The following is a 20,985-nucleotide window of genomic DNA, read 5'->3' on the forward strand; positions in this document are numbered from 1 at the left end:
GGACTAGGCTGAACAAACAGCTGTTCCCACTCACAGTTAAGTGCTATGCAAACTTTTCTTAATAGTTCTAAAACATGAAGTGAGTGAATGAACAATAACACAGCTCACTGCATTCAGATATCCAAGATACATTTGAGGTGTTTGATAATGCAAGACTTTATCGAGATTATAATTTAATCAGGAGAAAAACACATTTAGCCATGCTTCAGAAGCCAAAGCTACAAACCCATTTTATAAGGGGCAGAAAACAGCATCCCTACTTAATTCTATCAGCTTGCCACAGATGAAACAGATGCAAAAATGTTTTGTATCTCTAGAAAGAGAAGGGAGTAGAGAAGTTTTAGACTCACAATTCCTACTACTTATCTCTCTGTGGAAGAAGTGAAAAAAAAGTATCAAACTCCTATGAGTTTATTCAAGAGTGAAGAATGGAACTGAATTACAACATGCTTTGTGGAACCACGAAGTTTGTGTGTGTAATATTAATCCAGACAGCACTGTTCCAGCATTACTGTCCTGGTTTCAGTTAGAACAGAGATAATTTTCTTCCTAGTAGCTGGTAGAATGCTATGTTTTGGCTTAGGATGAGAAGAGTGCTGATAACACCCCGATGTTTTAATTGTTGCAGAGCAGTGCTTATACCAAGCCAAGGACACCTCAGCCTTTTGCTCTGTCCTGCCAACAGGCAGGCTGGGAGGGGACAGACCCAGGACAGGTGACCCAAACTAGCCAAAGGGGTATTCCATACCATCTGATGGCATGTTAAACAATATATAGAGGTGGCTAGCCGGGGGAGGGGGGCAGGACTGCTCGGGGCTAGGCTGGGCATCGGTCAGCAGGTGGTGAGCAATTGCATTGTGCATCACTTGTTTGTACACATTATTATTAGCAGTACTATTATCATCATTGAATAATAAATAATAATAATAAATAATAATAATAATAAAATTTATTGTTATTATCATTATTATTATTATTTTCCTGTCTTATTAAACTGTCTTTATCTGAACTCATGGGCTTCACTTTCCATTTCTCTCCCCCGTCCCAGAGAGGGAGGGGGGAGGGTGTGCGAACAGCTGTGTGGTGTTTAGCTGCTGACCGGGTTAAACCACGACAATTACTTACAGAGATACTACATTGTCAAAACATTACTGCCAATGCCAACAATACAAGTGCTGTTTTATTTTTGAACAATTTTGACATTACTTTTGTCTGATAGCCATTTGGTGACAAACTGCTCTCTTCCTGCAACTATGACTTAACAAGGCTAAAGATGAGCTATTTATGTTGTCATAAGTTATCTAGAAAGTATTTCAGTCTGATGAACTTCTCAAATAAATTTACATTCATTTCACTACATATTTTTTGTACTTGACCAGCTCAATTCTTTTGTATGAAAGACAGTAAGCAGTGAAGAAAAGAACAGTTAAGTTAAAAAGTCAGTAATACTTAGTACTTACCAAGAACAATACACGTTTGCTGTTTGAAGCTGATGAGTAAGATATGTTGTACAAAGAATAAATGCAGTGTTTTCTTGTCCCTCAGATTCTAGATTACATATGATGTCTAGTACTTCTTTGCAATCCACCTTTGCAATCTGAAAAAAAGTAGAAGAGGCATTTCTGAACATGTTTACAAAAGAAATGCAGGTTTACTGTATTAAAGGAAGTGGTCTCACAAATGAACAAAACACTGTCTCTGTTTAATACAGAGTTCACACATCTTTAAGCTATGGAACAGTATAAAACGTTAGTTCTTATCCTTTACTTTTCTTCAGGACCATCTTCTATTTCAGACAGTTCAGCAAAATATTTACGTAAAGGCAACACTTTACCTCAACTCCCAACTTCTCTGCCTCCGAAAACATTTCTGTTTTCCTCTTGACAATTAAAACCCAGGTCTAAAAAGGTCAAGAGATCTGAAAAAGCAAGTCTCTTGCCCTCTTTGCCCATAACCATTAATTCTGAACAATCACATTCCAAAACACGATGTTAAAAATTTAAGTGTTTAGAGAGAGAAAAGCCCACTGAAGTTCTGGATTTACAGATGCTCCTATTCAAAGGAGTCAATCTCTTCTCTCAGTCAAGCCTCTCTTTAACGAAGCCACAGTCACAAACCTACCCTTTATTTTCTGTCCTATATCCAAGCCCTAAACTTGGGAGTGCTACAGAAAACTGCTCCTTGCTTAGTTCTTGTTGTATTGTTCAAAAGTACACTTAACTGAAGGGCTAAGAGCAATGCCATCTCCTAGACTGCTAACACTGCAATTACAGAGCAAGTGGGAAAAAAAGAAAGAAAAGAAAACAAAACAAAACAAAAAAACATTGCAAACTGCAGACTCTTGCCTTATTGTAATACCAAACCCCTGCTTCTCCTTCCAGTAGGAATGCCAAGAAAAAGATTACATTCAAAACTCTGAGTAGCCCTATAGGGCAGAAAAAAGGACTTCAAGAAAAAATACAGCTCTAGTCTTTGATCAGCACTCTCATGTTTGTTGTAGAGAACTGTTATATACTATGTACTTTAAGATGTATGGGATTATGTTAATGCAGCCCCTTAATTCTCATCTCTGCAAGCAATACCCTTTTTTATGTTCTCATGCTTGTTAGGTGCTCACAGGTACACATTTTCAGCTCATTTGGAAAGTCACTGAATGTGTCTCAACTGGATAACTCCAATTTTCTCATAGTCTTCTTTTGCGACTTCACTTAGTTATTCTTATTCTTTAGAAATCACAAATTCAATCAGCGTATTTTGTAATGCAAATTAGGAAGAAGTTATATGGCCCCAACTTTCATCTCTGATAATTTCCACAATTATATACTGCCACTGTACCACTCAGTATCACAGCAAACATTCTGAAGTAATGCCAAGAGGTTGCAGTGTTCTGATACATCAATGATCTTCCAGGTCTTCATTTTTAGAAAAACAGATATTGGCAGTGCATGCAAATATGGAATAGGTTGCTCCGACAAATGTGAAGATGACATGACTGCCTGTGATCTGCTTGAATACGCATCACTTGAGAGACTAAGCTCAGTTTCTAAAAAGCCCATAAATAAACAAATCTCTCAACTTAGGCAGTTTGAAAAACACATTGCCACTTTTAAAACTACAAACTTAAAACCTACTTATTGTTTATCAGGCTACAGTACACCAGAAAACACATTTTTAATGGCCATCAGTTACTCCTATTGAAAAATGCTGTCATTTTTCCTGTATTCTGTTGTAAAGAAGGATGCCAGGCTATTCGTCTAAGTTACTGTATTTGGAGAGCTTTAAACTAGATTTGAAGGGGGATGGAGTTGTAGCTGGACTTCAACCAGTGGGGCAGTGCTCTAGTATTCATGAAGACTGAGAGGCCTCCCACCTTCCTAGGGTGAAATTGGCATGCTCAGCTCGCTCCTTGAAGTGCCTGTACACCTACCTATGCATGCAGTGAAGGGAATAAGCAGGAGGAGTTACAAATCTGTGGTTTGGTCAGGAGATTATGATTTGGTGGCAGTAACAGAGACATGGTAGGACTGCTCACATAGCTGGAATGTGGTCATGGATGGTTATGTCCTGCTCAGGAAAGACACGCTAGAAAGGCAAGGTGGCGGAGTTGCTCTTTATGTGAGAGAGCAACTACATTGTATTGAGTATTGCCCAGGGGCAAATGAGGAGCAAGTTGAGAGTCTGTGGGTGAGAATTAAGGGGCAGGCTGGCATGGGGAATACTGTTGTGGGTGTCAGATCAGGATGAAGAAAGTGACGAGGCCTTCTACAAGCAGCTGATAGCAGCCCCGCAATCACAGGTCTTGGATGTTGGGGGGGGGGGGGGATTTCAAATACCCTGTTATTTGCTGGAAGGCCTACTCAGCCAGCCATCTGCAGTCTAGGAGATTCCTTCAGTGTATTGATGATAACTTCCTGATGCACATGATAGATGTGCCAACTAGGAGAGAAGTGCTGCTGAATCTTGTCCTCACTAACAGGGAAGGGCTGTTGAAGTGGTGAAGGTTGAGGGCAGCCTGGGTTGCAGTGACCGTGAGATGGTGGAGTTCAGGATCTCGTGTGGCAGGAACAGAATACCAAGCAGAATCGCAACACTGGACTTCAGTAGGGACAACTATGGCCTTTTCAAGCAATTGAAAAAGGGGAAATTCCATAGGACAGGGTACTTGAAGGTACAGGAGCCCAAGATAGTTGGTATTCAAAAGGACTGCTTCCTCCAAGCCCAAGATCAGAGCATCCCAACAGGTATGAAGTCAAGAAAGGGGGACAGGAGACCTGCATGGTTAAACAGGGAACTGCTGGGCAAACTCAAGTGGAAGAGGAGAGTCTAATCATGGAAGGAAGGGCTGGCCACTTGGGAGGAATATAAGACTATTGTCAGAGGATGTAGGGAGGCAACTAGGAAAGCTAAGGCCTCCTTAGAATTAAACTTTGCAAGAGGGGTCAAGGACAACAGAAAGGGCTTCTTCAAATACACTGTGGATAAAACTAACACTAGAGGCAATGTAGGCCCACTGATGAATGAGGTGGGTGCCCTGGTGACAGAAGATAAAGACAAGGTAAAGAGAAGGCAAAGTTACTTTGTCTCTGTCTATAATACCAGAGGCTGTCCTGAGGAGCTCCATATCCCTGAGGTCCCAGAGGAAGTCAGGATAAAGGAATTTGCCTCAGTTGATGAGAACTGGATTAAGAGCAATTAAGCAATCTGGACATCCATAAATCTATGGGTCTTGATAGGATGTACCTGCAGGTGCTGAGGGAGCTAGTGGAAGTCAGTGCTAGGCCATTCTCCATCATCCTTGATAAGGCATCGGGAGAGGTGCCTGAGGACTAGAGGAAAGCAAATGTCACTCCAGTCTTCAAAAAGGGCGAGAAGTAGGACCCAAGTAACTGCAGAACAGACAGCCTCACCTCCATCCCTGGAAAGGTGATGGAACAACTTATCCGTGGCATTGTCTCTAGTCGTATCAAGGATAGAAGGGTCATTAGGGGCAGTCAACACAGTTTTAGCAAGGGGAAAATCATGTTTGAACAACCTGATAGCCTTTTATGAAGACAGAGCCAGGAAAAGCAGTGGATGTGGTCTACCATCATTTCAGTGAAACATTTGACACCATCTTCCACAGCATCCTTGCAGCTAAACTAAGGAAGTGGGATCCGGATAATCAGGTAGTGAGGTGGACTGTGAACTGGCTGGTGAAAAGAAAACAGTTGTGGTCAGTGGGACAGAGTCTACTTGGAGGCCTGCATCTAGCGGAGTTCCTCAAGGGTCAGTACTGGGATCAGTACTACTACAGAATGTTAGGGATTGGAAGGGACCTTCAAACATCATCTAGTCCAATAATCCCATATACATTCAATATATTCATATATATTAATATATATATTCCAGTATATTCATCAATGACTTGGATAAAGGAATAGAGCGCACTGTTAACAAGTTTGCTGATGACACTAAACTGAGAGCGGCTGACACACTGGAAGGCTGTGCTACCATCCAGTGAGATCTGAACAGGCTGCAGAGTTGGGCAGGGAGAAATTTAATAAAATATAATGAGGGCAAGTGTAGAGTCATGCATCTGGGCAAGAACAGGTACCAGTATAGGTTGGGGACTGACCTGTCGGAGAGCAGCGTAGGGGAAAGGGACCTGAGGGTCCTGGTAGACAGCAAGTTGACCATGAGCCAGCAACTGTGCCCTTGTGGCCAAGAAGGCCAATGGCATCTGGGGTGTATCAGAAGGGGTGTGGGTAGTAGGTCAAGAGAGGTTCTCCTCCCCCTCTACTCTGCCCTAGTAAGACCACATCTGGAATACTGCATCCAGTTCTGGGCCTCTCAGTTCAAGAAGGACAGGGAACTGCTTGAGAGAGTCCAGCGCAGAGCCACAAGGATGATTAAGGGAGTAAGGGAGTGGAGCACCTCCCTTACAAGGAAAGGCTGAGGGAGCTGGGTCTCTTTAGCTTGGAGAAGGAGACTGAGGGATGACCTTATTAATATTTAAAAAAAAGTAAAGGGGGAGTGTCAGGAGGACAGAGCCAGGTTCTTCTCAGTGACATCTAATGATAGGACAATGGGTGCAAGATGGTACATAGGAGGTTCTGCTTAAATAGGAAACAGAACTTTTTTTTTTTTTTTTTTTACAGTAAGGGTGACAGAACACTGGAACAGGCTGGAACAGACAGAACACTGGTCCAGGGGGTTGTGGAGTTTCCTTCTCTAGACATTCAAAACCCACTTGGATGTGTTCCTGTGTGACCTGAAATAGGTGTTCCTGCTCTGGCAGGGGGACTGGACTAGATGACCTTTCCAGTTCCCTTCCAATCTCTAACATTCTGTGATACAGAACATACAACCATGTAAGAATTATCTTGACTTTGTCTACCACGTCATTTTAGTTTGAAGAAGTTTTAACATTACAAGGATATTTCAATACCTATGTCATCATAAAAAACATCCTCCCACTAACCTAAGCCTTCCACTTTTTTTTTTTTTTAATATCATATAACATTATGATAAGTTATAAGGGATAAGAGAGAAATTACATTAGGGGGATAATTTTAAAGCAAGAAGGGAATAGCCTCAAGTTACAGAATCACAAAATTTCTAGGTTGGAAGAGACCTCAAGATCATCGAGTCCAACCTCTGACCTAACGCTAACAGTCCCCACTAAACCATATCCCTAAGCTCTACATCTAAACGTCTTTTGAAGACTTCCACGGATGGTGACTCCACCACTTCCCTGGGCAGCCTGTTCCAATGCCTCACAACCCTTTCAGTGAAGAAGTTCTTCCTAACATCTAACCTAAAACTCCCCTGGCGCAACTTAAGCCCATTCCCCCTCGTCCTGTCACCAGGCACGTGGGAGAACAGGCCAACCCCCACCTCGCTACAGGCTCCTTTGAGGTACCTATAGAGAGCGATAAGGTCACCCCTGAGCCTCCTTTTCTCCAGGCTGAACAAGCCCAGCTCCCTCAGCCGCTCCTCGTAGGACTTGTTCTCCAGGCCCCTCACCAGCTTCGTCGCCCTTCTCTGTACCCGCTCAAGCACCTCGATGTCCTTCTTGTAGCGAGGGGCCCAAAACTGAACACAGTACTCGAGGTGCGGCCTCACCAGAGCTGAGTACAGGGGGACGATCACCTCTCTAGCCCTGCTGGTCACACTGTTCCTGATACAAGCCAGGATGCTGTTGGCCTTCTTGGCCACCTGAGCACACTGCTGGCTCATATTCAGCCGACTATCCACCATCACTCCCAGGTCCTTCTCTGCCAGGCAGCTCTCCAACCATTCTTCTCCCAGCCTGTAGCTCTGCTTGGGGTTATTGCGCCCCAGGTGCAGGACCCGGCACTTAGCCTTGTTGAACTTCATGCAGTTGACCTCAGCCCATCGGTGCAGCCTATCCAGATCCTCCTGCAGAGCCTTCCTACCCTCAAGCAGATTGACACACGCACCTAACTTGGTGTCATCTGCAAACTTACTGAAGGTGCACTCGATGCCCTCGTCCAGATCATCGATGAAGATATTAAAGAGGACCGGCCCCAGCACCGAGCCCTGGGGGACGCCACTAGTGACTGGCCTCCAACTGGACTTGGCTCCATTCACCACGACTCTTTGGGCCCGGCTATCCAGCCAGTTTCTAACCCAACAAAGCGTGCGCCAGTCCAAGCCAAGAGCAGCCAGTTTCTTGAGGAGAATACTGTGGGAGACGGTGTCAAAAGCCTTGCTGAAGTCAAGGTAGACCACATCCACAGCCTTTCCCTCATCCACCCAGCGCGTCACTTTGTCATAGAAGGAGATCAGGTTCGTCAAGCAGGATCTGCCTTTCATAAACCCAGTTTATGAAAGTTGTGCCAGTTGTGTTCAGTTTGGATATTAGGAGAAATTTCTTCTCAGAAACAGTGGTTAGGCATTGAAATGGGATTCCCAGGGAGGTGGTACTGTCACTGTCCTGGGTGTGTGTCCTGGTTGTGGCTAGGATAGTTAATTTTCCTCCTAGTAGCTGGTAGGGTGCTGTGTTTGGGATTAGGATGAGAGGAGTGCTGATAACATGCTGATGTTTTAATTGTTGCAGAGCAGTGCTTACGCTAAGCACTAAGCCAAAGACTTTTGAGTTTCTCACTCTGCCCTGCCAAGAGGCAGGCTGGGGGTGCAGCAGGAGCTGGGAGGGGACAGACGCAGGACAGCTGACCCAAACTGGCCAAAGGGGTATTCCATAACATCTGACATCATGATGAACAATTAATATGGGGGGGCTGGCTGCTTGGGAATAGGTTGGACATCTGTCAAATGGGTGGTAAGCAACTGCATTGTGCATCACTTGTTTTGTACATGTTACTATTAGTAGTACTATCATTGTTTTCCTTTCTTTTCTGTCCTAATAAACTGTCTTTATCTCAACTGATAGGCTTTCATTTCTTTTTCTGATTCTTTCCCCCATCCCAGAAAGGGAGGGTAGGAGAATGGCTCTGTGGTGCTTAGCTGCTGTCTGGGTTAAACTACAACAAGGTGGTTAAGAAAAGGCTGGATGTGGTACTTAGAGACACAATCCAGTGGTAGGAGTCAGAAAGGACAGCTTTACATTTGTATTTTGCTTACAAAGGGAACTGAAGTTACAAGATTTATTTTAAGACTTCAAATACATCTAACCTCACAGACAAGTAACACAATTCATAACTACACTAGCGGTTGATACAAATGTTCTTTACTACTACAGTCTCTAATAGATCATTTTATCTTTTGCAACTCCATTGCAACACTTTATGTCTGCAATACAGAGAACTGAAGTTAAAGAACAAAATTCTAAGATACTTAATAGATACACATTAAAAGGGACTATGGATTTACTAACCTCCTTAATGGAGTCTTCATTAGGCAGCATAGAACACACACATGTGATGTAGGCTTGGCGAAAAGATGAAACATTTGCAATTTCAGGAGAATCTGCACACAATTTTGACAAGGAAGTAGCTTGTGGGATGCAGTTTGACTTCATCAAATGTTTTATTCGCATCTGCAGAAAGGAAGGTCCTTCTCGTGTAATCAATTTATTAGCTATGAAAAGAAAAAAAGCTTTGAGAATATACCATATAACAACTAACACTTAACTGAAATTGTTTCACTACATTCACACTTTATTACAAATTTTTATAAGCTTTCTTAAAAACACTGGGTGTGATAAGAAGTCATAGCAATAAATGTAGTATTTTTTCCCCACACACATTCAGAACAAATAAGTAGGGACAGAATGCTGGGATATAGAAAATGGGGGGTGGAAATCATATCAAATGATTGCATTCATCAAGGCAATACAGAATTATGCCATGGCAGTGACGGAAGGACACTAATCAGACTATATGGTATTTTGAACAAGATACCACTAGTTAAGCTGAGATTCAGCGTCTTCAACTTTTAATTGTAGCATCATATTACAAGATAAAAGTAAAAAAAAAAAAGTATTTCAACCAAAGACTTTTCCACCTAATCTGTTAAACACATTGCCAAAATACGCAGAATGAATTTCAGAGAGAAAATATTGTTTTTATGGTACTTTTGAAGAACAGTATCTGAGACACGCTAGGCTTATACTCTAGATCAACCAAACAACTAATTATTACAAGAGACTGTGAGATAATTCCATATTAGAAATTCAATTATTTTTGTAATTGGTTAGCAAAATTTATTTAATGAAGTTTAAAACCGAATGAAGTTTTAATTCTGAGTTCAGAATTAAAGCCTGAGTTCAGAATTATATTAGTTCAAGACATCTGGTTGAAAACCTCACCATTTAGTTTGATTCTTTCCAGGTACTTAAGATGTATTTTGCCTTTGCTGAAGAAACAGTATGCTTCTCAACAGCTACGGGCTATTCCCAGCTTTAAAAACATTAATACAAAGCATTAATACAAAGGCACCTTGACAGTCTCCAGATATGTACATATTTCAAAAGACCCTTGAAAATTAAGAGGAGTCGATATGTTCTTACACTGCATGTAATCACAGAGATCTTAAGAATCAGATGTATTTAAACAAATTTAATTTTAGATGACTGAAGTAGCATCCATTTACAACACTTCAGAAGATATTCCGTGAAACTGCTGCTGTACTAGAGGATAAAATGGTTAAAAACAACTGAAAAAACATTGTACTAGAACTCTTTCTTCTGTACCTTTACTCAAACCTGTCATTCCTGTTGTGGCCTGTAAGAAGTGTATTTTCACTCCTACTATCTCTATCAAACAGAAGACAGCAGTCAGAAAATACTAAGTTTCCATACAAGAACATCAAACAGATCAAAGGAGTGACAGAATTAAATGAAGAAAGAAAAATTTGAAACAGATCAGTGATTTCCATCTTGTATTACAGATACAGGTGTTGACCTGATAATGATTGTGAAGATAAAAATGGATTAAAGTAATCCAGCAGATACCTAGGTAATTTATAATTGTTTAATCTATGCTCCAATCATGTCCTATACAAGGCAAAAAGAATAATTCCAGCTTAGATATCATTTGACTTCTAGAAAGTCTATTACAGCAGAATCTGACCTCCTAAAGCAGAGAAACGAAGGGACTGAAGGAAGAAATCGAAGTGAAAAACAACTGACAAGAGTCTATGAAGCATGGTGTCGTAGAACTTCATGGATCAGTTGATATTTTAGTATTAACAGTGGAAGTCACTGAATTACACTTGTCTGATGATGAAAAGATATACCAGATATGTTAACAGCACAGTCTAAGAGATTAAAAAAGATTTTCCTCACCATAATTTATTGGCACATACAGCAAGATTTCTTTAAATTTTCATTTTGTCTCGCTCCACTGTGTTGGGTATACAAATCTGACACATTCATCTCTCAGATGAAAAGTAAAGTATATGTATGCCTTCAAATCTAGTTCTTTTTTTCCCCCCATAGGATTTTAGAGCTCTATGATTTATTTTTTATGTGTATATATATATATATATATACATATATATATACATATACACATAAAAAAACCTGAAATTGTTTTAAAATGTTATTGAATATTTGGTTACAATTTCTGGAGAATCCTATGGCCTATGTTGTCTTTCCCACAGTTATATACTCTTCAAAAAAACCTGCAACTTTGCAGCACCTGTTCAACATGCTTATACTCTAAGAAGTTAACAAAAGCAACTAAACTTAAACCTGTCTCCTCCATAACATAAGCGCACAGAATTACATAATTAAAGTACCACAGTATTACTCTATTGTATCTGTAGTTATTAAATATCCTCATTGCCTCTCTGTCACTATTTTCCCAGTTCCATTACTAATAACACTACTTCTTTCATCTACCAGTTTTGCATATTTGCTGCAAACTAGAACAGCGAGAACAGGAGAGATCTCACATGGCACTCATTGCCTTTTCAGTGCTTATCTTTTCACACAAGCTCTATTACTACTTACTGTTACACGTATTGTCTGTTGAAAGCACTCAGTATCTGAAATACCTTGTTTGGATGCAAGGATAGTAAGTTCGGAAAGCTTGTAGAAAGACCTTTCAGATATGTCTAAAAAGCTATGTTGTGTGTAACAGGCCACAAGGATGACGTTTTTGTTGACTCTAAGATATTCCAAAAGCAAGCAAGCATCCCCCTTCCCCCCAACAACAACAAAAACAAAAAAAAAAACACCACCCACAAATAAGGTTTTCAAGATCACCACAGAAGAAAGACACCTAGTGAGAATAGACATTTTAGGTAGATATTTGGGCTCTTAGAACTGGCCTTTAAGATGGCAGTTCTGACCGTCACCTCTTTAACCTTACGTTTTACTTGAGAAACCTTGCTTTGATAGACTGGTCTAAAAAAATGATTCAGAAGTCATATTCAGATTGTTTAAGCATGTCTGCATCTACTCTAGACTATGTGAAAATGCATCTCAGCAGCTACAAAATTTCCAGAATAGCTCCAGTGTCCTGTTGCCTCTGCTTGCATCACATGAAAGAAACTCAAATGAGAGCACCTCTTTTGGGCACAAATTCAGCTCCAGCTAAATAGACAAACATTCATTAAATAAAGAACTCAATGAAATCAATAAATTCCAGGTTGCTGCACTTTCTCAGGAAGAGGGACCTACACCCAGCCCAATTCAACAGTCACAGATGTGTCAAACAATCCATTTCTTGTCTGCTGAAACTTTATTCCAAATTAAAAGACAAAGGACTGAACTACGCTGTTACTGTTGAAGACAAGAGGTACTCTGAACCACATCACAGGAAATACAAGGTACTCTTGCAAAGGAATGAAGTGTAGCAGCCACTGATAAAATCAGTCATGTGTATAAGATGCAATTAAATCTATAAAGGAGTCCACACAGAAGCATGTGAATTCACATTAGTCCACCAGAACAGATCTTGGCTTGCTACAGCTAAAGCTTGTTGAACAGTTGAACAAAACAGATGAAGATTTTCAGGATGTAATTATCTTCAGTAAGAGGAACAAATTTTGAAATGCAAGTCTGAGCAGAAATCCACTAAAAGCAGCAACCGGATGTCCTAAAAATACTAGTAATGAAAAGCTCCAAAGCAGAATATTAGTGGTAGATAATTCTCCTCAAAACATGTTAGAGATGGGATTAACTAGTCTTTGGAGTTTGAGTGCTTCTGCTATACTTTAAGTGAAGACTGGCAAATACAGTACAACTCAAAGAGAGGCTACCCAAAGCCAGGAAGAAGGATTCTGATATGGAAGAAAGCTTGATTTAAAAATCCTTGCTTATGGTACCTTAATTTTAAGGAAAATATTTTAAGCTTGTCCCCCTCTGTTATTTTTAATTTAATTTAGAGTATCACCAAGATAAACTGTGGTCTTGTGTACTCGTAATGGAACAACTATAAGAAATATCTGTAAGTACTCCGTACCACTAATAGGTACGAAAAAATTCAGTGAGTTAAAATGTAGAGTTTAAGAGAAGACATTAGAAAGTTACATGAAATTACACTAAAGTTATTTTTTTTGACCTCATTTTTTTTTGGATTCAAGATATTACATCCATAGTCTAACTGCAATCAGATTCCCAGCCCAAAACTTAAGAAAAGGTAACCTTTAAACTCATGTCTCCCCTTCAAATGCACACTTTACTTGCATCTTCTTTGCCTTTGAAAGATGTGGACATTAACTATTCCTTCCTGTGAACCACTCAGGAAATCATTCAAAATCACAGCTATGCAGAACAAAGCACCTTAGGGAGTAAAAAAATTTTTTTTTTTTAATAATGAAAAAGAAATGCTTCTTTTAAAAAATAGACTAAAATATTTGTGCTATAGCCCAAGTGGAGATATGTTAGAGAGGATTCAGTGTGCTAGTGAGACAGTTTCAATCATAAGTATTATTTAGCAGCCTATGAATACTACTGCACAAAGCAATTTAAACTGCAACTCCCTTCTGACTTTTAATCAGTTTCCTCACCGAAATTGCACCAAGTTCTCTCTTAATAATCCCATCTCATCTCCAAAATCATATGCTTACCTTCCTCTGTTTCTACGGGTTGCTGGGATAGAATTTTAAGAAGAACTGGATTTTTCCACACTCCTTCCCTTGTGATATCCACCAGTATTTGGAGGTTGTTATTCCCAAATTCCAGTAAAGCATCATGTGAATCCTACAACATGAAAAATAAATCATTAGAAATCTTTGCTAAACATTTTAATGAAATTTTATTAAAATATAATAAAATACTAGGACAGATAATTTTACACTATTCTTCTAAGTCATTACTGTTCTGACATGCTTGCATTGGTGTCTTCACAACACATCCTTTCTCATATATGCTTCTCTAATGCTACAATAAAGCTTCCCAACTGCCATATAAAGAAACTTAGCTGTAATGACAGCTCAAAAAAACAACTGTTCTGCAGTTGTAACTCTTCTGCAATTTTCATGTCTCTTCATGCATGCATGTAACAATTTCCTCATTTTTAAGTCTACCACTACTTTCTAGCTTTTAAATATATTTTTTTTTTCATAAAAGATGAAGGGTTTTGTAATAAAGCATATAATGCCAACTGAGAAATTGGAATTAAGACTAATTACTTCTCAAAATGAATAAAAAAACATTGTGAGCCTCAGACTTTATATTTACTGTAAGCAATAGTGAGAGAAGACTTATTTCTTTGAGAGATATTAAAGCATGCTGTTTGGTACAAAGTCCAAATTCACAGTTACATTCTTCTGATCAGTACCCTCTGACAGGGCAGTCCAGTGCCATCAAGTGTTTTCACCTTCTTGCAGAAGAAGGGTTCTGAGAGAGCAGCACACAAATTTTAGCTGATTTGATTTGGATGGACAGTGAAGCAATGATTAAAAATCATCCTAAAATTTAATGCAGAAGAAGGGGGAGCTGCCAGCATTCAGCTGTCTCTCAGTAGTCTGAGAAAAGCGAGAGGAAAAAAACATCTTTAAGGAAGGAACAGCATGCACCAGAAGGGGCTCAGAAAGGACTCTCATCTGCCAAAAGGGTGAGGCAGATGAGGGGTCATAAGAAAATGTAGATTTCCTGGTGGTTACACATGTGAGAAGACTCAGGGAACTTAAAGAGAAAACAGAGCACAACATAAACAGCAGAGACTGCTGTACAACACTTGCAATCCTGACCAAAGTGGATCATGAACAACTTCTTTAATCAAGATGAATACTCATTTCTACTTTATACAGACACACCACTCCCTTGGAAACTAATCCATGCATAGCACATTTACAAATTAAGATCCAAGTATTTCCAATCCTGATAGTTTTGATGCTGTGAAAACTGACTCAGACACAGCACACTGAGCAGGTCTCCAACAGAGAGGTTCATCCATGAAACCTGTTTGCATTGTACTATCCTCAGGGAGATCAAGCCCTACCATTTTTAATTCTGGCAATCTGAGGGAAGAATAATAGAAGTAACACGGGAAAAGGTTATGTCAACACACAAGAAAATTAACTGGAATTGAATTCCAGCATTTAATGTTTCTAGCAGGAAAACTGACACAGTGTTGACCTGCGCTGAAGAAGTTACAGTACCACTGAGCAAGATCTCCCCAGAACTGACAAAACTGAAGCTACCTAACTATCTGTAGTCAATTTGTGACTACACATGTAGTAAAAGCATTCCTTCCATCAGTCACACACGACATCAGTCATGTTTTAAGTTTGAGAGAGCATTTGATACATGACAATATCCACTGGTTCTAACAAGCTGTGTTTAGAGTTGGCAGTACTTTTAATCATACAACCTTAGAATAGTTTGAGTTGGAAGGGACCTTTAAAGTCCAATTCTCCCACCTGACATGGGCAGGGACACCTTCCTCAAGAATCACCTGCTCAAATCACAGAATTGTCTAGGTTGGAAGAGACCTCAAGATCATCGAGTCCAAACTCTGACCTAACAAGTACTTCACTAAACCACATCACTAAGTTCAACATCTAAACCTCTTTGAAAGACCTCCAGGAATGGTGACTCCACCACTTCCTTGGGCAGCCCCATCCAACCTAACCTTGCATGAACAGGGCATCCATAACTTCAGTTCCAGTACCTCATCAACCTCAACAAAGAACTTCTAATCTAAATTTACCCTCTTTTCGTTTAAAACTATTACTCCTTGGCCTACAACTACAGGTTTTTGTATATGCTCCCTCTCCATCTTCATAGATGCCCCATTTACCAGAAGGCCACTGCAAGGTCTCCCCAGAGCTTTCTTTTCTCCAGGCTGACCAACCCCAGCTCTCTCTGCCTCTCTTCACCGAATAGATGCTCCAGCCCTCTGATCAGCTTTAGATCAGGTCCAGAGGAGGGTCCCAACAGATTCACATTTTTCTTGTGCTGGGCATCCCACAGCTGGGCACAGTACTCCAGGTGGGATATCACAAGGGTAGAACAGGGAGCCAATTGTCCCCCTCTGGACCTCCTGGTCCTACTACTTTTTGTGCAGCCCAGGATATGGTTGGCTATCTACACCAACTAACAGGCTCCCATACAATTTCTCCTTCTCCAACATCCCCAAGTTCTTCTCCATAGGGCTGATCTCAATCCATTTATTCACCAGGATGTACTGATATTTGGGATTACCCTGACCCAGGTGCAGCGCCTTGCACTTGGCTTCGTTGAACTTCATGACATTCATGTGAGCTCACTTTTCAAGCTTGTGTGGGTCCCTCTGGATTGCATCCCTTCTGTCACGTCACCACTCTGCTTGGTGTCATCTGCAAACTTGCTGAGGATGCACTCAATCCCACTGAGTATGACATCAGTAAAGATACTAATAAGTACCAGTCCTAATACAGACCCCTGAGAGATACCACCAATATCACTGATCTCCACGTGAACATTGAGATATTGGTTGAGATATTGATATATTCTCTGGATGCAGCCATCCAGCTAATTCCTTATCCATGAAATAGCCCAATTCTCAAATCCATACTTCTCCAATTGAGAGACAAGGATGCTGCTGTATGGGACCATATCAAAGGCCTTACAGAATTCCAGGTAAATGCATCGGTTGCTTTTCCCTTATCCACTGATATAGTTATTGCACCACAGAATACCAGGAGATGGTTCAGATTTGCCCTTGGTTGTCTGAATACCTGGTTCGCAGTCTGAATAACCTCCTTGTCTTCCATATGCTTTAACATAGCTTCAAGGATGATCTATTCCATGATCTTCCCAGGCACACAGATGAGGCCTGTCTACAGTTTCTGCTCTTCCTTTCTATCATGTTTTAAAAATTTGAGTGATGTTTCCCTTCTTCCAGTCACTGCAGACTTTACCTGACTGTCATGACTTTTCAAGTATGATGGAGAGAGGCTTGGCAACTACATTAACCCTCATGCCCTAGGATGCCATGTCATCAGGCCCTATAGGCTTATGTACAATGCTATTATTAACCTCAGGTTTCCTTCCAATACCCTCTGTCGTATTCTCGATCTATACTGGAATTAGTTCCATGTTCTGAACTAATAGATATGATCACTTTTATTAATAATTATAATTGTAATATATTATATTGTATCTATCATAATTATGTGATTATTACAGATTATTAATAGAGTCTTTATTTTCCTTCAACTCTTCCTTCTCTACTTTTACACCTCTCCAGACTACAGAATTAAACTGTGCTAACATTAGGACCACTCAGAATACTGGAGTAACCAAGGAGTCTTGTGCCATGGATTGTCAAGACACAATGAACTTCTTTCTACATTGTAACATACAAGATGCATTCTTCAAGTTACTGAGTTATCTTCTATAACAAAGTAAATCTGCTATGAAAATACACAAGACTACCATACAGAGTAAAAGGCATCTTTGAATTTCATGGTTAGATACCCTTTAATACAGGATATATTGAAGTTCAGCAAAGTCCCTAGGATCAGATGCTATTTTCAGACCAACTTTAACGCTCTTACATTCCTTTCTAATACTGCAACAAACTATTCCATAAACCTCTAAACAGGAAAACCCTAATTTAACTGCTGGGCAATGTACCCATGTATCAAGGAGGGAACCTTATTCTTAATAAAGGACTGAGAGCAGAAAATTACATTCTCACAGTGAAGTTTCATTTATGTTGATACACAGCTATCATAATTAAGTCTCAGAACTTTCTTCTTAAAGGACTTCTAATGACCACGAAGCTATACTACCAGATATGCTACTTAATAAAACCCAAATTAAAGTGAAACAGAGCTAACACAGGCTTCCCTCCACCCACTCCCTAGTTATCCACATCTACTGAAAGTATAACATCACATACTAATAGAGTACAGAACAAACAAGTATTCCATTCTTTCAACACTAAAGTCTGTGTCCAGTATTAAGTTTATACTGTTCCATATTCCTAACTACAGAGACTACAACTAAGAACAGTTTACTATGTGAGTACAACAAAGAGGTAGCCAACTAGCCTCAAACAATAGTTTTGAGCAATGCTACTCATTTCAGGCAGAAAGCACTGTTGTGGTTTAACCTGGCCGGCAGCTAAACACCACACAGCCATTTGCTCACCCTTCCCCCTCCCTCTCTGGGATGAGAGAGAGAAATAGGAAAGTGAAGCCTGTGGGTTGAGATAAAGACAGTTTATTAAGACAGGAAAACAATAACAACAACAATAATAATAACAATAACAGTACTACTACTAATACTGTGTACAAAACAAGTGATGCACAATGCAATTGCTTACCACCCACTGACCAATGCCCAGCCTAACCCCTAGCAGCCGCCCCTCTTCCCCTCCCCTCCATACCTTGCTCAGATGGTATGGAATACCCCTTTGGCCAGTTTGGGTCAGCTGTCCTGCGTCTGTCCCCTCCCAGCTCCTGCTGCACTCCCAGCCTGCCTCTTGGCAGGGCAGAGTGAGAAACTCAAAAGTCTTTGGCTTAGTGCTTAGCGTAAGCACTGCTCTGCAACAATTAAAACACCAGCATGTTATCAGCACTCTTCTCATCCTAATCCCAAACACAGCACCCTACCAGCTACTAGGATGAAAATTAACTGTCCTACCTGAAACCAGGACAAGCACTAAAAATAATTATTCTTTAAGAAAAAATCTGATTTTTCACAAGTTAACGCCTTTAGATTCATTGTACTCCAGAGCTAGGCTAATCGTCTTTCCTAACCTGCAGTCATCATATAAAGAAACAATATCCCCATGAACCTTTAAATAAACAGACTTTCCACCTATAATCAATCTTTAATGTAATAGGCAAATTAGGAAAGGAGGAAGAAAAAGCAAATTAACAGTAATCAGTTACCACTGTTAAAATCCCATCTAAGTACTGGCTACCTTCAGCTGTCAGATTGTCTCGTAAGGTTTGATGCTTGACACTGGCTTGGATCTGAGATATTGCAGAGATGCTGCCAAGACTTGTCCTCAGACTATCATTACTTGCTGATCATATGTATGCACACTAATGACACTGCACATCAAAAGTAAATAAAGGGCTCTGGGGACTACACTGAAGGGGGCACAAGCTGGTTTTCTTCACTTTGTTGAGGAAAATGCAAGACTGAAAGCAAAATGAAGGCCAAGGAAAATGTGAGACCACATCAGTAAAACAGTGCATCAAATGACAAAGGATGCTGAACAGGCTGGGGTACTTGATAATTTTGCCTCAGATTTTACTGTTAAGGTCTGCACTCTGGCCTTCCTGGTCCCTTATATACCTAGTCAGAGATTTAGGGGCCATGAAGCAGCACAAGGACAAGATATGTATGCCCTAAATTGTTTGTCATATGTCCATGGCATTGAACACTGCAAATCTGATGGAGCTCACTGATGTCACTGCAAGACCAATACTACCTCTGAAAAGTCATGACCACTGGGGGAAGGTTTCTGGTGCATGGAAAATAAACAAACAAAAAAACCACCACACTAGTTTTCCAAGATCAAGAGGTATACTCTGGAGAACTACAGGCCAGTCAACATTAAGCACCATCCCCAGCAAGACCATGGAGCAGACTCTTCACGTGGCTGAATGCAGTTTCCAGAAAGACAACAGTGTGACTCAGAACACTGGGCTGACACATCTTTATTCATGTTCTGAATAACTGACAGAGCATGGTCTCAGTTGGTCCACAGCTCACTTAGAGAGCAGCTGACATAGTGGAGGACAGAGCAGCCATCGAGAAGGACCTCTGACAGGCTGCAGGAACAAGTTGACAGGGATTTCATGAAGTTCCACACAGACAAATGCAAGTGTTGCACCTCGCACAGAACCAAGCATCAACAGAAGCTGCTGACCAACTGGACAGATTCCAGTTTGGCACAACTGGCCGTTAGGGTCTGTACGATCAATGGGCAGTGAACCCTTAGAGCAAACAATGCAAAATAGAATCATAAAGGCTGGAAGAGACCTTCAAGGTCATCTGGTCCAACCATCACCATATCACCAGTATCATCCACTAAACCATGTCCCTAAGCACCAGGTCCAACCTTTCCTTGAACATCCCCAGGGATGGTGACTCCACCACCTCCCTGTGCAGGCCATTCCAATGCCTGACTACTCTGAGAAGAAACATCTCCTGATTTCCAATTTAAACCTCCCCCAGTACAACTTGAGGCCATTCCCTTTGGTCCTATCACGAGTTACCTGTGAGAAGAGACTGACTCCCAGCTCCCTACACCTTCCTTTCAGGCAGATGTAGAGAGCAATGAGGTCTCCCCTGAGCCTCCTCTTACTCCAGACTAAACAGCCCCAGTTCCCTCAGCTGCTCCTCACAGGACTTGTGTTCCAGGCCCTTCACCAGCTTCACAGCCCTTCTCTGGGCACACTCCAGAACCTTGATGTCCTTTTTGCAGTGAGGCGCCCAAAGCTGAACACAACACTCAAGGTGTGGCCTCGCCAGCACAGAGTATAGGGGGGCAATCCCCTTCCTTGTCCTGCTGGCTGCACTATTCCTGATACAAGCCAGGATGTCATTGGCCTTCTTGGCCACCTGGGCACATGGCCAGCTCATGTTCAGATGAGCACCTATTAGCACCCCCAGATCCTTTTTCTCTGCACAGCTTTCCAGTCACCCTGCCCGAGGCCTGTAGTGCTGCATGGGGTTGTTGTGACCAAAGTGCAGGACTTGGCACTTAGCCATATAGAACCTCATCCCTTGGCCTCTGCCCATCGACCCAACCTGTCCATGTCCCTCTGCGGGGCCTTCCTACTCTCTGGCAGATCGACATTTCCCCCCAACTTGGTGTCATCTGCAAACTTACTGAGGGTGCACTCAATTCCCTCATCCAAATCATTAATAAAGATATTAAAGAGGATGGGCCCTAACACTGACCCCTGGGGAACACCACTGGTGTGCTCCTAACCAAAGCCCAAACTGCTCTTAACCAACACCACTAAGCCTAAAAAAGAGCAACAGCACACAGAGGTTTCAGGATGTGTTTAAGCATATGAAAACATTACCAAAGCAATCATTATGCTCACACAGCTGTTCTTCCTCTGAAGTCTTTCTTTCCAGCACTATTTGGACCAGGAAACCAAATTCATCAG

The 20,985-nt window shown here is 41.1% G+C and overlaps 1 protein-coding gene across 2 annotated transcripts in view; it reads right to left on the reverse strand.

Annotated features, from left to right (window-relative positions):
* RLF (RLF zinc finger) overlaps positions 1–20,985 on the reverse strand; it is a 53,080-nt gene that overhangs the window by 12,768 nt on the left and 19,327 nt on the right. For both annotated transcript variants that reach the window (XM_082777609.1, XM_082777610.1), the window contains exons 4-6: positions 13,483–13,615; positions 8,840–9,042; positions 1,461–1,597 (exon numbers count right to left, since the gene is read on the reverse strand). In XM_082777609.1, coding sequence (XP_082633735.1) covers positions 1,461–1,597; positions 8,840–9,042; positions 13,483–13,615 — 473 coding nt within the window. The remainder of the gene's footprint in view (positions 1–1,460; positions 1,598–8,839; positions 9,043–13,482; positions 13,616–20,985) is intronic.

The sequence above is a fragment of the Aythya marila genome, assembly GCF_965140915.1.
Source record: "Aythya marila genome assembly, chromosome: 22".
Taxonomy (NCBI): Eukaryota; Metazoa; Chordata; class Aves; order Anseriformes; family Anatidae; genus Aythya; species Aythya marila.